General features: G+C 33.5%; 1 protein-coding gene across 4 annotated transcripts in view; it reads right to left on the reverse strand.

The window, feature by feature from the left end:
* Nucleotides 1–17,338, reverse strand: part of Abca5 (ATP binding cassette subfamily A member 5) — a 64,002-nt gene that overhangs the window by 33,876 nt on the left and 12,788 nt on the right. For all 4 annotated transcript variants that reach the window (XM_027425793.2, XM_027425790.2, XM_027425789.2 and 1 more), the window contains exons 5-12: nt 14,121–14,209; nt 12,276–12,505; nt 10,210–10,351; nt 8,813–9,001; nt 7,143–7,290; nt 5,864–6,032; nt 5,103–5,161; nt 1,077–1,187 (exon numbers count right to left, since the gene is read on the reverse strand). In XM_027425793.2, the coding sequence (XP_027281594.1) occupies nt 1,077–1,187; nt 5,103–5,161; nt 5,864–6,032; nt 7,143–7,290; nt 8,813–9,001; nt 10,210–10,351; nt 12,276–12,505; nt 14,121–14,209 (1,137 nt within the window). The remainder of the gene's footprint in view (nt 1–1,076; nt 1,188–5,102; nt 5,162–5,863; nt 6,033–7,142; nt 7,291–8,812; nt 9,002–10,209; nt 10,352–12,275; nt 12,506–14,120; nt 14,210–17,338) is intronic.

Consider the following 17,338-nt stretch of genomic DNA (forward strand, 5'->3'; position numbering starts at 1 on the left):
ATTAATATATATTTGGAAGATATATCCTCATTTCAACAGTACTTGCAGTATGTTTTCACTGATATTTCAAACTTATTTTCCTTTATTTCCAGGCAATATTATATAGTGGAAAGAATAGTAAACTACAAGCTTACCATGAGATATCAATATAACTACAGTGACACTGTTTATATTTATGGTTCAATAAAGATTTCTTTCACCTCCAGAAACTATAAGATAATGAAGGGAGATCTACAAATTTTACAAAAGCTGGTTGTATGCTCTTGAACATAATAATGTCTTGAACTCCAGCTTTCTTATTATCTCAACTGAATGATAATAAGCTTCACTCTGTTAAATCATGTATGGAGAACTCTAACAAAAGTCATATGTGTAAAGTCTAAGACACTATGACTAATGCCAGAGAACATCACAAGTAAAAACAAAGAACAAGTCACACTAATTTCAAAGGTCAAGTCTGATTTACAAAGCTGAAATGCAGATTCAATATAAACTGGTCCTTTTTTATGAAACTGATTTCACTGACCCACTACTCAGTAACTGCAGACACATGAGGGCTCCACACAGCAGCTGACACCTATAAAATAACCCCAGATCTAGATTATCCTTTGAGTACTGCTCCTAAAGTTTTATTTTAAAAATTAGTGTTGACATTTATCCTTCTTTCCTTCAGCTGCATATTGAAATATTTCTGTTTTTTCCAGTGTCAGTTTACTTTCCAATTAGTTACTTACTGGTTTATTTTTCCATGAAAATATGGAATAAAGATTTGTATACATATAAATATGTGATAGAAATAGGTATATAAAACAAATAAAAGGTAAATCAAAATAAATAGTTAAAAATTTAATTTTTTACTTGATTAAATATCATGGGACTGATTTTTTTACTTTTAAAAAAATGAGTATATACAGTAAAGAAAAAACTTCTTCATAGTTATAGAAATAGTTATTTAAAATCACTGACACCAATCATCTACAACATATAAAGAGGACAAATAATTGCTGCATACTGTGACTCCTTTGTTACTAATGCTTAAAAAAAATTAAGACTTATTTAAGTGAGAAAACTCTTACCATCAGATGGTGGGCACAATCCACAAAGAATATTCATCAGTGTACTTTTTCCTGTCCCACTATGGCCCAGTAATGCAGTAATCTGACCTTCATATATGTCAAAGGACAAATCTAGTTCAGGGGAAAAAGAAGGCTCAAATGTGGTTTTTATTTTGTTCAGCTACCTAAGGCAACTTGCAATTCCTAGCAATCTTAAGAAAGACATATTTCAATAAATAAAGTTAACAACATACTTTAAGTAAGTTAAGTAGACTCAATGTAGTCAGTGGTATGAACAGCAGGAAATGTAAACTGTCAATGATTTGTTCTGACACTAAGATTTAAAGGCTTACACAAAAATATTTGAAGGTTTTCTGTATATTGACTTTTAAAAATTGTCAAAGAAATTAAAACATAAATTGTCTCACATAGGTATCTAAAGATATGTTAAATATTGTGGAAACAAAAAGAACAAAACAAGGAATTGATAGCAGAAGGACAGAAATGACTAAGAGAATAGTTAAAAGGTTCAATTGTAAATTTACTTTATTTTATGTGCACAGATGTTTTGCCTGCATACGTGTCAGATCCCCTGGAAGTGCAGCTACAGACTACTGTGAACTATAGGTGCTGGGATCAGAACACAGATCATCTGGAAACAAAGCCATGTTCCTAACTACTTAGTCATCTATCTCTCCAGCCCCTGGTGGTTCAATTTAATGAGTTTTATATAACTAGATGGATATATAAACAATTGGAGGACAGAGATAAACAACTGAAATGACAAAGCAGGAATGAACTAGTCAAGAAACAACCCTAAGTCTGAAAGAAAGCTCCTGGTAGGAAGCCTCTCTGCTCACTCAGCCATGAAAGGCTGACTAACTGATTAGAATGTCCATGATCCAGAGAGGCTGAAATGTTGCAGGTCCAGAGCCTAATTATAGTTTATCTTGGGCTACCGTGAGCCCCTGCAATAGCCATTCCCTTCCCTCCTCTGTGTTTGACCTAATGTCCCTGTGACTAACAGGTAAAATCCTTTGGAACATATTAATAGACAACCAGCTTCCACCAACCAAAGCTAAGAGTATATCAGATAGCACCTGAGGCCTATAGAGCAGCCCAACTCCCTGCTTTATAACTGAAAAGTGCCTTCACTGTTGTGTTTTGTTACTATCCTGGAACATGAAATCTGGGGTAATATACACCTGTGTTCCTGGCCATAGTCACTCATATTTGGCTGCAGAATAAACTCTCCTAATCTTTTGAGTGAGAGCAGGGTTTCTGCATGCACAGATGAAATGTAAAAGGGAGGGGGAGGGAAGTCTCATAGCCCAAGTCAGTAACCCAGGTTAATAAGGAAGTGAGTCAGTCGTGGTGGCTCACTAGGGTGGCAGAGAGAGGAGCAATCAAGAGTTTAAGACAATACTAGGCTGTACAGCAAAACCTTGTTTCTTAAAAAAATAAACAAATTAAAACTGTAGAATTTAAAAAAATACAATGTAGAAAATGATTCAGTAAGAGACTTCTAACAAGATCATGACTATAATTGCCTCAGAGAAACTCAAATATACCAATAATCTGTGCACACATACATGTGCACACAAACCTGTCAGTAAAGTATATATTTCCTATATGCCCATTCGTATACTCATGAGTACTTGAAATTTTAGTTATCTCATTGTGATTTTAATTTGTATTGCCACAATGAATAATAATATTTAATATAATTTCATGTACTGATCTGCCATCCATTTTTCTTCTCTGGTAAAACATCTGTTTAAATACGTTACCCATTTATTACATGGTCTCTTAATTAGCATCAGGGAGCTGTGAGCTTGACACAATCCCAAGTATTTTGAGAGTCTCAATTGGTAGAATGCTTCCCTCTGATTGGCCTGTGGACATGCCATGTTGGTTGGTATGGGAGGGCCCAGCCCACAGTGGGTGGTGCCATGAGCGGGGGAAGCAAAGCCTTTATGTAGTGTTCCTCCGTGGTTTCGGCTTCGGCTTCAGCTCCTGCTTGTATTCCTGCCTTGACTTGCTTCAATGAAGGACTGAAGTGTAAGATGAAATAAAACCTTTCTTCCCCAAGTTGCTTTTGTTAATTGTGTTTATCGAAGCAACAAGAAACAAACTAGAACACATAGGCTGTTGTTTTCTTATTTTTGAATTTTAATAGTACTTTTAAATATTCTTGATAGAAGTGCTTTGTTGGAGGACCTTTCTTCCAATCCATTATTTTTCATTTCCTTAGCAGTGTCTTACAAGGAGCATATAACTTTAATTTGCAATCAGTTACTGTGTGTGCTTTTGGAGCCATACCTATAAAACTTTTGTTTAGCCAAGTCCCAAAATATTTCTCCTAGGTCTACAAGAGCTAGTTCCAGGACAGGCTCCAAAGCTACACAGGGAAACCCTGTCTTGAAAAACCAGACGAAAAATATATTTCTCCTGGTTTTAGTTCTTTAAGTTTTATTGCCATAAGTTTTGTATTTGGTTGAATGACCCATTTTCCACTAGGTTTTGTATACAATGCTCAGCATGAATCACAATTCATATTTTTCTAGTTTTGTTTTAAACTTTATTGAAAATTTAATTGTCCATAAAAATACAATATTTCTGGGCTGGAGATGGCTCAGCTGTTAAAGGCTAGGCTCACAACCAAAATGTAACATTTCTGTATTCTCTATTTCACTGATTTTGGTCTTTCTTTCATGCCAAAAAGAAGTCTTGATACTATAATCTTGAAACAAGGTAATGCTAAACTCCAAATTTATTGTTGTTCTTCACATTTGTTTGGGGAATTCTAGGTCATTTAATTTATATATAACTTTAGAATCCATTTTTCAAAATGAACAAAAAATAGAATTCTGACTGAGTGTGAATCTATAAAATCTGGATTCACACCTACACATTCATTCTTGCAACACTTAAACATGGCATTGCTACCTGTCTAAACTTTTGTCAGAAATGTTTTGTACTTCTTAAGATACAAGTCTTCTACATTCTTGTCAGATTTATCTGAAATGCATAATATTTTTGATGCTACTGTGAATATTGCTTATTTTAATTTTCATTTATTTGATAGAAGAATGCAGACATATAATTGATTTTTATATATGTTTATCTAGTACCCTGTCATCTTTCTAAATACATTTTTAGTTTTACTACATTTATTACTAAGATGGATCGCTTCATCTGTAAATAAGTTGATTTCACTGGTTCCTTTGCAACCTGGACATCATTTATTTCCCTCTCTTGCTTCTTGGCATCGGCAATAACTTCCAGCTGAATAACTCAAATTGAATGCTATAGCTAACCTTAAATGCTAAGTAAAATAATTAAGAATCATTTCTCATTAATGGCACAGCAGCCAGAAATTATAGACTCATATATCAGGTCTAATTTAAATTAAGAATTTGCTTATGCTCATGAAAACACACTGTTTAGAACCAAAAGGCAAGCTTCAGATTACAATAGGATATTTGAATATCATTATCTAACTAAGGCCATAACCTAATATATTAAAATTGAAAAACTTAAATAGGTACTTTAGAAAAAACAACATTCAAATGCCCAATGAAGGAATGGTAAGTTGCATTATGCTATTGGGCCAATGTAAAATAAAACCATACTAACATACCACTGTACCCTATCAGAGTAAAGTCACAAAGATTAAAAATGTCAGTGTATGCATATTTTACTGATCCTGGAAGACACTGACACATTGCTAAAAGTACCCCAATATTCAAGACAGCTCATCACAACAAAAAGAATCTTAAAAAGAGATAACTAATATGTATATCTGTGCACAATAATAAAGTATAAAAGAAGAGAATATGAACTGGTTCAAATTATTAGGCATTTTCATGTTAACAGATATCACTTTCTGGCTTTATTAACTTCCATACTGTAAGTTTTATTATCAACATTAGTCACATAAAGTACCTATAATGGTAAGACAAAAAAATCAAAGCAGATAAGTTTAAACTTCTCCATTTGTACTACGATGCTGTTACAGACAAAGTTCTGGGGCAGGCTACTTACTTCTCAAAGCCTCCACGTTTTCATTTCCTTTTCTATAGGCCTTCTGAATACCACTTATTCTGAAAAACAGATTTATATTAAAAGTATACACAAAAATATTATTACATGTGCTTATACATTATGATTATTTTATCCAAGCTGCTTTATTGCTTTAAGACATAGTTTTTAAATTCTGAACTAGACATACATCTCTAGCAACATAAGATGCTCCCCACACTATTAAGACAGTGATGTACACACATACTTGGGTAATAGATATTCAAATTTGGGGGAAAAATGGATGGGTGGGACTGGAGGGATATTTTATAATAACACGTTCAAAACAAGAAAAATTTGCATTCTTGCAGAAAAATAAAAGAGGAAGGAAGAGGTTGAAATATTTAATAGGAAAAAAATAATAAACCACTTTCCTGCTAAAACAAAAATCCAAAGAAAATTGACATTAAGGACACAGTTATCTAAGAAGCTATGAAAGTAAACCGCTGCTCTCCATTTTATGAATCATTCACCCATTTTCATGTTAAGACAACTTTTAAGTGAAGCCCTTGTTCCAAGGAGTTTACAGATTCATCTTCCATTAATTAAATGCTTTTACATTAATAAAGGGGATATAAACTTGATGTCATTTCATGTCGACAATATCAAACTGCCTACAAATGTGATTTTTCTCATTCCATATATTTAATGATAGCAAAACATAGGATTTAAATGTCACAATTTCTATCAACAGTTCTAGCTATACTTTCAAAATTGAATCATACCTTATAGCTTCTTTTCCTATAAATTCTGGAGAAACAGGCTCAATGATTTCACTAAGACTAATATTCCCATTAATGTTGCCCTCTGATAGCTCCTTGTAATTTCTTTTGGTTTTTGACCAATACGATGGTTTAAGAAAGTATAAAGATGATCTCCTTAAGCCAAATTCCCCTAAAAATTGAAAATTTAAAGCTGAGTTATAAGAAATTATTCCAGAAAGCATTTTTAAAGCCACAGTAAAAGACCTTATTTTACTTCATTTTAACTGAAAATTCATATTGGATGGGTGTGGCAGCAGCCACACTGACTCCTAGCACTTGGGAAGCAGAGGCAGACAGATTCTGAGTTGTTTTTTTTTTAAGATTTTATTTATTTATTATGTATACAACATTCTGCTTCCATGTATATCTGCACATCAGAAGAGGGCACCAGATCTCATAACAGATGGTTGAGAGCCACCATATGGTTGCTGGGAATGAACTCAGGACCTCTGGAAGAGCAGCCAGTGCTCTTAACCTCTGAGCCATCTCTCCAGCCCCAGATTCTGAGTTTAAAGCCAGCAGAAACTGCACCGCAAGTTCCAGACCAGAAAAAATTAGAGTAAGATCTTGTCTCAAAAAAAAATACTAATAATTAAATAAAGTCATACTAACTAGTATTTACCATATTAGACAGATCTGGAATATAGAAAAATGTATAGAGAAACTCAAGAACATGGTAAAGATGAAGCGTGACATGGTCAGCTCTGAAATCATATGCAAACATCACTAAAGGGACTCAGTAGTTTCATATCATGCATTTAGATAGATATTTAGATAGACAGAGAGAGGGACAGATAAAACTACAACAAAAGAGGCTATGAATCTGGGGGAGGGACATGAAAAGAGTTGGAGGGAGTAAAATGAAAGGGGACATGAAATAATTGTATTTTAATTTTTAAAAATTAAATTTTAAAAAGGTGAAGAAAAGTGTTACAAGATTGCTTCATAGTTTTGGATCTTAAAAGGTAAAATAGTTTAAAAAGATTAACATAAAAAGGATTGAGTTGTGAATTTCAACTAGCCTTTCAAAACAAGCATCTCTCCTATTACACATCTTATGTTCACTAGTGGCTAATGAATATACAACATGATATATGTTGTGAATATATGCATATAATATTACTCAAAAGCACATTAAACCATTAATGACTTAAAATACTCCGATTAGCAGGGGGAAAAGTTAAACTGATCCTATATAAGTAATATTACTTTAGAATCTTTACAGTACCCAACCACATACCTGGAATGACTTGATCAAGATAGACAGCCAGGAGGACATAGAATACACTATCAAGAGCTAGCATGATAATAGTAATGATTAGAGGATAGGGGCCTTCAGTCAAATTAGAAAATAAGGCACCATCATTAAAATCTTCTAAATGCATGACCTGAAAACAAAAACACCAACATAACCATAAAAATTATTAGAATAAAGCTAACACTACTAAGCATAATTCATTATATCCAGAGTGGCATTAACAAAACTATTTAAAAAGCGGTTAGTAACATGTTCTTATAAGGAAAACAGTAAGGACTACCAAAAAAAAAAGTTTATCTAAATGATTCTTTTAGTCATGGTTTCTATTCTATGTGAGGTTTTTGTTTTGTTTTTTGTTTTTTTTAGTTTGTTTTGTTTTTGAGATAGGGTAGACTTAGCTGGCCTTGATCTCACAGAGATCTGCCTGCCTCTGCCTCCCGATTAAAGGATTTAAAGGTGTGCCAAGATTAAAGGAATGCACTACCATGCCCTCATTTTAATTCTTTTTTTTCCAGTCTGTGCTTCTTAAGCTTGTCTCAAAGTGTGTAACAATGACTCTTAAGTTTCAAAAAATTAATATATTTATAAATAATCTACTGTAATATTTCCTCATAAAACATCTACAAAATATCAAATATAAATCACATATAACTGAGTTTGTTCTAGTCTATAGTTACTTATAAGATTTTTTTAAATTTGGCTCTGACTATACATGTAAGAAAAATAAAAAAATTATAACATAAATAGTCTTAATTTTAATTTTTTATTTTAAGTATACAGGTGCTTTGCCTACATGTATATCTGGGCACCGTGTGTGTGCCTGGTGCCTGTGGAAACAAAAAGGAGCATCAGATCCCTGTAACTACAATTGTAGCCACTTGAAAGCCATCATGTAGGTGCAAGGAACTGGACTTTGAACCTCTGGAAAAGTAGCTAGTTCTCTTAACCACCAAGACATTTCTCCTGCCCCTAATGCTAAATATTATTTAGATGGATGACAATTCCATGGTTCCTAGACCAATAAAACCTACCACACACACCTAACATATTTTATTATTTTACTGATGGCAACTTTGTTCTTTGCATACACAATTTTCTGCTCAGCATTCTGAAATAAACTTATAAGTGCTTACAATAGATCAATGAAGATTATTTGGAACTCAAACCAGTGACTTCTAATAAACTGAGTTATTACACTGAAACAGTCATGAGACACACTAAAGCAAAAACTGAAGAACTTGTAAGCAAGATATTTAAGTGAAAACTTAAAACTGGAGACATTCAAAGTCACAATATATATAAAAGATACTCTAGTATATTTCTTTTTATTAAGATTTTATTTATTATGTATACAACATTCTGCTTCCATATATATCTGCACACAAGAGGGCACCAGATCTCATAACAGATGGTTGTGAGCCACCATGTAGTTGCTGGGAATTGAACTCTGGACCTCTGGAAGAGCAGCCAGTGCTCTTAACCTCTGAGCCATCTCTCCAGCCCCTATTTCTTCCTGATAAAATTTAAGTTTTCTTAAATTTCTTTCTCATGAAATGTAGTGTTTGTTTAGAAACAAAAGGCAATAACAAGACAATGCATCAAACTGGCAAGAAGACAAGTACTTGGCAAATGAAAGTGTACATATTACCTACCTGGGCAATACCAATCAGAAAGGTACACTGACAGAAAGGACTGAAGAGCCACACTAGTGATTTGGGGAAGTTTTCCATGAGGACTATCAAAAGGCCAACAAATCCAAACGCCACAGTGACAAAAAACTCAACTGCTCCCACATGTTTTGATTTTTTAAAAAGAGGTGTCAGCATTAAAGCAAAAAACACCTAAAAAAGCATAAATGTTAAGGTTAATGTGTAACTCATATACACTGACACAAAAGCAGCATTAACATTTTGTGAAAGAAAGTTGCATTCATGAGAAACTACAGCTGTTAAATGTAATTTCTAAATGTTACAGGAAGATGCTTTGTATTCCCAAAAGTGATACACATTAAAAATTTTAAATTGACAAATATTAATGCCTATATTTTATCTGAATTGTAGGTAAATATAACCACATCTATACAATAGCATTCAAAGGGAGCTATGTGTTGGATAGCTAGCTCAGGGACCCACCTGTTTCTAAGCTGACACTGGGGTTTCAGAGACACACACCTGCACCCAGACTTTATGTGGGTGCTGGAGATCTAAACTCAGGTCCTTATCTTTATCAGGCAAGCACTTTACCTACTGGGTCATCACCCCAAACTCCCAGTAAGCTTCTAAACAAAGAACCTATATTTTAAACTGAGTGTGAAAAACTATATATTAGGTCATTATACTAGAAATAAGAGTTATTTATAATTTATTATTTTAAAGAATGAAAATGGTAGTAAAATTATTTAACAATATACAGATGGGCACATAAATCAATTGTAATGAAAATTGGAATCATTTAAAGCAAAGGTCAGTCATTATATTCGTCAGTCAGTATACAAAATGAATATAAAGACTACGAAAGAACTACATTTTTTAAAAACCTTTAAAATTAATTGTCCTATAATATAAATTAACGTGAAAAAGTCAAGGTACCATGAAAGGGGAAAAAATACAGCAGTGTGCAAACTTCTACTGACTATATAAATACAGTATCAGAAGTACTACATGTAAAATAGAATACTCGAAAACAAGTTAGATTTGAACATGAGATTATAATTTTTCTAAAAGCATTGTAATACTATATTACATCATGCCGGGTGGTGGTGGCAGATGCCTTTAATCCCAGCACTTGGGAGGCAGAGGCAGGTGGATCTCTGTGAGTTCAAGGCCAGTCTGGTCTACAAAGCAAGTTTTAGGACAGGCTCCAAAGCTACAGAGAAACCTTGTCTCGAAAAATCAAACAAGCAACTAAAAAACAATACTACACCATTTACTATTTATTTATCTATAACTTACTGAAAATATCTTTAATGTAAAACTGACTAAGTTAACCAAAGAAAAAGATGGTAACTACATAACCAAGTTACTTTGATATTTCGGGTTAAAATACTCACAGATGATAATCCATAAAGGAAGAATAGTAGAAAAATCACAATGCTGCTACTCTGAGGGAATAAGGAAGATGCTGTTGCAATGACTGCCATAAGAAGTGACATAAGAAAAATCAAGCTTGTATACAGAAGAACCCAGGAAAGCCTACAACGAAAGCGCAAATACATTTATAGTCAAATGAACACATTTCAGCAGTGAATAAAAATCACTTTAAACTTCACATTTGTTTTAGTCATTTTATTCTTTAAATGAATTTATTTGCATGTGCTCATATACTGAAAATTAATACTGTTAAGTAATACAGAATAAAGTATTAATCAAGTCACAGGTGAATGTAATTGATATAGAGATAAAATGCTATCTCTCAGCATCAAAAAGCATGAAAACTTGATAGCAATGCATGACTAAAGCTAATACTCCCAAAAGTCCTATCAGTATCTCTGATTCTCTTAAACTGTAAGAATTTAGTAAGTGAATATAATTTTTTAAGAAATGAACTATTATTAAGCCCCCTCTGGTTTGGTTATCAAAAACACAAAAGTCCTTACCAATTAATGGCATATTATCATGCATTATGTGAGCTTGCTGATCAATAAGATCAACTAGAGTCACTATTTTTACTCAAAATTTTCCCTCAGATCAGAGCTTGATGGAATTATTATAGTATTAAATTTCACATTTTATTTCTTTTCCCATTAGCATTAAAAAACATTTTAAAGACATCAAATTTAAACATTTAATTCAGTTTATACATACTTACCACTTACAGCTAAACTCATCAAGCAATTTCAATACAAAAATAGTAATACATTGCTTCTTAAGAGATATTTCTAGAACATTTGAAAAAAGAAGGCAGGTGTGGTCACACACACCTTTAGTCCTAGCACCCAGGAGGCAGAGACAAATCCCTTTGAGTTGAAGGCAAGCCTGGTCTACCTAGGAAGTTCCAAGACTGCCAGAGTTACTTGGGGAGACCCTCTCTCAAAAAAAAAAAAAAAAACAGTATGGGGCTGAAGAGACTGCTCAGTGGTGAAGACTGCTTGTTGCTCTTGCAGATGACCTGAGTTTGATTCCTAGCACTGACACAGAGGCTAACAACAACCATCTGTAACTCCAGTTCCAGGGAATCCAATTCTCTCTTTTGTCTTCTGCAGATACTGCATGTACATGGTACACAAGCATGCAAGCAAAAAAAAAAAATACATAAGGAATAAAGATAAAATTTAAAATGCAAAAAATGGTAAGACATAATACAAGTTTTATAATTGTTACAATAAGCCAAAAAAATTAAAAGTGCATCTTTTAACAGCAACTTACACAGTACTAACCTTTCTCCTAAGTGAGCTGAAAGAAACCAGTTTTTGTTTGAAACAGCATCTGGCAATGTAGCCTAGGATAGTCTCAGATTCAAGACCTTCCTGACTTAATTTCTCAAGTGTTAGCTAGCATTATAGCTAGGCACAAACCAGCCAGCTTATCAACAAAGTGTCTTATTACACAGTAGAAAGGGGGAAAACGTACTTAGCTATCTATAAATATTCATGCCTCCATAGAATTAGCACTGTGTAAAAATACAAATACATTAACGTTCACCTATGGGAACTTTTTCTCCATCGTGTCTCTATAAATTACTGATATGTTCCTCATCTTACTCTACTGAAGTTTGCAAATGGGGAAAATAGACTGGGAACTACATGAGCAGACCCTGATCTTTGTAACTAAATTTCAATGTTATGTATATGCTGTAACATCACGAAGGACATTAATAGTCAATTTTTAGTTTTTAAGATTGTATATCATCAGTGCAATGATATGATGATATGCATGTTACATGCCTCATGGGTTCAAACAGAATGTGAAATAAATTTAAATGTATTGTCAACACAAACTTCCCATATTGCTCTTCCCTGTGGTAAAACAAGCAACTAATTGGCTGGTCTCAAATTCTAAGAAAAATGGAAACATAAGGAACCAGGATCAGCACTCCATCAAATCAGATAAACTATACTGCTGAAGATCTGTACATCCAATTCAATTGTTAACTATTTTAATAAACTGTTAAACATACCAAAAAGCAGTGTCATGAAGTCCCATTATCTTTAAAAATTCCTTTAACTTTTTTTCTTTTTCTGCTACAATGTGAATTGCCAAAAAGTATCCAAAAGGTGAAAATGCTATAACTAGATATATTAAAATGACTCCTCGGGGAAAAGTGTCTATTTCTAGAACAGCAGTTTCTCCCATGATAACAGCTTTAGTTGACTCCAGCTCCTTCCACAGAGAAACATTGGTCTTCAACTATAATTAGAAAATGTAAATACATTAATTTAGTTCTGACAATAGCTCTTAATAAAATGTGATTATTACCTAAAATTAGTAAGTAACCTCATGCAAATAAAGTATTCAAAAAGACACACTCTTGAAATAAAGTGAGTGACCATAATTCCATGATATAATCTGCTTTTAATTCATTCTGGAAATTAAAAGTTTGCAGATTAAATAAGGAATACATTTTTATTAATCCATCCAATAAAATATGATTGTGCTACTACATTAAGCAGATTAAAGACATAAGAGGAATATGCTTGCTTCTTCACCACTGAGGCTTATAGGAATGACTAATAGCCACCAGTCCTATGGCTATATTCAAAAAAGCTCTTTGTTTAAAGAGCATGTTTTCTTAGTGCTTTAAAACTGATATACATAAGACATATATACAGAATTATGTAACAAAAATATTTGCCAATTGACACTTCTAATATTCAAATGAGTGCCTAAACCACAACTCTGCACTACTCACAGTGGTCTAAGCTTGTGACTGCTAATGTCTGACTAAAAGACATCATAGAGACACATTTAATATTTCACACTTTATCTGTACAGTACAACTGAAGTAACACAGTACCACAAACCCTAATACAATCATACCCTACAAGTTGCGATAATTTTTAATACAATTCTACACACATCATCTTATTTGGTTCTTACAAGCATCCTGTCAGAAAAAGTATTACTATTACAGTCAGTATAGTACCTAGCAGTTTAACAGCTGGAAGACACAGGACTGTTGTTTACAGACTCCATTTCTATAACCATTCATGCATACTCTGAATGTACAGTTTGGTGGAGAAGACTGCTTATATGCATTTTACATTAAAATATTTTATAGTAAATTTCAACTCGAAAAAGCAAATAGGAAAAACCCCACAGATCCTAGGGGAAATGGAGAAATGTGATATGTAATTCTAATAGTTCCAGCCTAAGGCATAAAATCTAAGGCTAGTTTTTCTAAAGTGTGAAATGTTGAATGAGGCCATACATTTAGAACCGGATTTAAGAATTTATACACCATCTGAGAGGCAGAACTGCACTAAAGCAGATATAGGAATCAAAAGATCATAATCTGATCCTCTGCCAGTAATTCAGAGTCCTGTAGTCACTTGATATCACTTTATTTCAGTTTCAGTCTCAGAGGGTTGGTAAACATTAAATAAATTTATATGAGAACATAACTTAGAAGTGTTGTTTTAATAAATTAGGAATAAATGTTGAATAGAAAATAAAATCTAGCACCACAATTAACTTATTGTATTTCTTTAACTTATTTGTATTCAAGGGAAAGGTCTAAAAGTTCAGATCCTTTATAATACAGTAATATCTCAGAATATTACCTATAATCAATAGATATGTAATACTGATAGACAGTATGTTGAATAATATTCATAAAACTATACAATAAAAGTAGGCTTCAAAAAATATTAAATTAGAAAATATGATTTCCATTTTATCTTTTTTCTTAAATGATTATGTTATGTATTATATATTTTTTAAGTAACTTAACCAAATCCAACTTTAAAGAATTAAGGAATAATTATTAAAATGTGGTTAGATTTTCTTCCTTTGTTACATTTACCTGTATAATGGCAGCATCAATTGATGCCTGTAAAACTGTAAACCCTGAGGACCAGTATTGAGCAGCATCACATGACTTTGAACAACCAGCTATAGGGAGAAAAATATGAGATGTAAGATTCTGTACAATACTGTAAGTGCTTTCTTCTGAAAATAACACATGGAAGGTTACCAAAGTAGCACAATCAATCACTCTCTACAGGACTAAGGAGAACATGCCACTACCATTCAAAGACAAGTATCTGTAAGATTCCTATTTGTTTGAATGCTCAGACAAAATTACACATATTAGAGGCTTGCAAGATGGGTCAGTAGGTAAAATCACCTGTCCCACAAGCCAGGAGTAGAGGTTTATATGTGTGACCCAAGCATTCTTGTGTGAGATGATAGACAGGGACAAAAGAACAACTCAAGAAGGTCATAGGCCAGCCAGCCTGAAGTACAGGGTAGTAGAAACCACAGGAGAGACCATGCCTCAACAAGATAGAAGAAAATCAACTTTCAAAAGTTGTTCTCTAGCCTCCAACTCAGATGCAGTGGAATTTACATTCAGTCACACACATAACAACACATAATCACATATACCACATAAAATAAAACAAATAGATACGAAGTGGTAAATGAATAAAGATGTAAATTCATTATAAACACAATTATTTAAGTCACTGTTCTAGGGCTGGAGAGATGGCTCAGTGGTTACAAACACTGGCTGCCACTACAGAAATCAGTGTGGCTGTTCATCGGAAAGATGGGAATCAATCTACCTCAAAGTTTCAACTATACTACTCTTGGGCATGTACCCAAAGGATGCAACATCCTACCACAGAGACACTTGTTCAACCATGTTCATGTGGTACATTTACATAAGAATATTACTCAGCAGTTAAAAAAAATGGCATCATAAAATTTGCAGGCAAATGGCTGGAACTAGAAAAATTATCCTCCGTGAGGTATCCCAGACCCAGAAAGACAAATATGGAATGTATTCACTTATATATGGATATTAGCTCTGGAGTCAATAATAACCAAGCTACAATCCATAGAACCACAGAGGATATGTATAGAGTAACAAACTAGAGGAACAGATAGAGCTCATTAGGAAAGAGAAATAGAATTGATTTTATGGATATATTGATGGGGGGTTCTGGAATGGAAGATCAAGTAGGAATGGAAAGGGGAGGAGATGAGAGAGGAAGTATGGGTAAAATTAAGGGGTATTTGAAGGTTAGTATGGAAACCTAATACAATAGAATCCTCCTAAAATACATACACATAGAAAGGTGATCCAACAAAGCCTGTAGTAGTAAAGAGGCTGACATGCTTATTATCATTTATCATTAACTGCTGATGATGTAGTTCTGAGGAATACATCTCTTTAATTCTTTGCTTTTTATGATATCCATGACAATTTTTCCTTTTGTTTTGTGTTGAAATTCCATTAATGTCATAAAGTCATTGATTAGACACACATTTCAACTTTGTTTTTAAGAGTTTTTTTAAACCTATAAACAGGAACTTTATTAAAAATCATGTCGTGCACAACATTGAACTTTTTCATATATAGGACATTTATATATATATATATATATATATATATATATATATATATATACCTTAGTATGAATATATTAGTAAAAATGTTTCTTGGAGTTTCAGTTTGTATAAACTACACAATTTGTAAACCAGATGTAATAAAAATTATCACTTAATGATTTTATTTTTTTCAGAGCCAATTTAAGTTAAAATTCATTTTAGTAAGAGCTTTATGATGTTCTTTTAGACAATATTGTTTTAGATTTCATTTATTATGTTATAGAATTTGCTTCTTATTAACTTCAGTGGAACTACATACCATGTGACCAATTTATTTGCTTGAATTAGTAAAAACATATTCCCTTTTAACTCAAAAAAAAAAGAGAGAGAGAAAGGTGATCCAAATGAAAATGTCAAATAATGGGATAGACAGAGACCTAACTATCCATCTCTTGTCACCAAACAAAGTTTCCAGTACCAGGTTTGGGCTATATCTAATTGAGCTGTTGGCCAAAAGCCAACAAAAAAAACAGGAATCCTCAAACAAACCAGACTGTTGCCAAAACAATAGGTTTCTCTCTACAAACTGATAACAAGGCCCCATTTTTGAAGACAATACCTAAACAACTCACTGAACATGGAGATGTCAAACTGGTGCCTATATAGAGCATTCACCCCTATATTACAGGGTATTTATTACAGGAAGGCACTCTATATGATATCAAAAGAGAAAATAAACAGCAAGCCAGCCACACCCCTTAGTCTACAATAGTGTACTACCTACAAGATATGCCAAGGAAATGGTGGCACAGTTTGTAAGAGTAACCAACTAATTCCTGATCTGACTTAAAGCCCACTCTAGGAGACAGAATCCATAACCAATACTGCTTGGGTAATCAAGAACCAGAGACTAGCTAGCCCAGGGACCTAGGACAAAACCAAATTATACAGGTCTTAAAAAAAAAAAAAGGTAGGAAAAAATGTAGTGACAAATTTACTATTAATGATATTGTGTTATACTCATAGATCTGTGCCTTGTTCAACCATCATCAGAGAAGCATCCTCCTACAGCAAATGGGAACGAATACAGAGACCCACATCCAGACATTACACAGAGTGAGAATCTTTGAAAGCTCAGCCCTAACTGGAATGTCTTTACCAAATCCCTCCTCTCTAAGCTCAGGGAACCCCAAGGAAGAGAAGAAAAAAAAGAATTTAAGAGCCAAAGGAGATGGAGGACACAGACACACACACAAACACACACACACACAGACACGCTCTCTAAAACAACATGAGTAAAGCTCATTCACATGAACTCACTGAGACTGAAGAGGCATGCAGAGGAGTCCGCACACTTAACATTATGGCTTCCAGTCTAGTGGTTTTTATGGGATCCCTGAGTGTACAAATGAATGGGTCTCTGATTACTGTGCCCTCTCCTGGGATCTTTTCCTTCTGTAGGTCTGTCTTGTCTGATTTTGATGTGATAGTTTTTGTTTTATCTTAGATTTTATTTTAGTTTGTTATATTTCTAAAAAAAGATGAGTGAATGAATGTAAAGTTTGCCACTAGGGTATAGGTTAACAATGGAACTGCCATTTGCACATGCTGGGAGACAGAAAATCAGTTTTCTCCAAGGGAATAACACTGGGTATAACAACTACTCCGGGGAAGATCTCATGTTCA

The sequence above is a fragment of the Cricetulus griseus genome, chromosome 7, assembly GCF_003668045.3.
Source record: "Cricetulus griseus strain 17A/GY chromosome 7, alternate assembly CriGri-PICRH-1.0, whole genome shotgun sequence".
In the NCBI taxonomy this organism is placed as follows: Eukaryota; Metazoa; Chordata; class Mammalia; order Rodentia; family Cricetidae; genus Cricetulus; species Cricetulus griseus.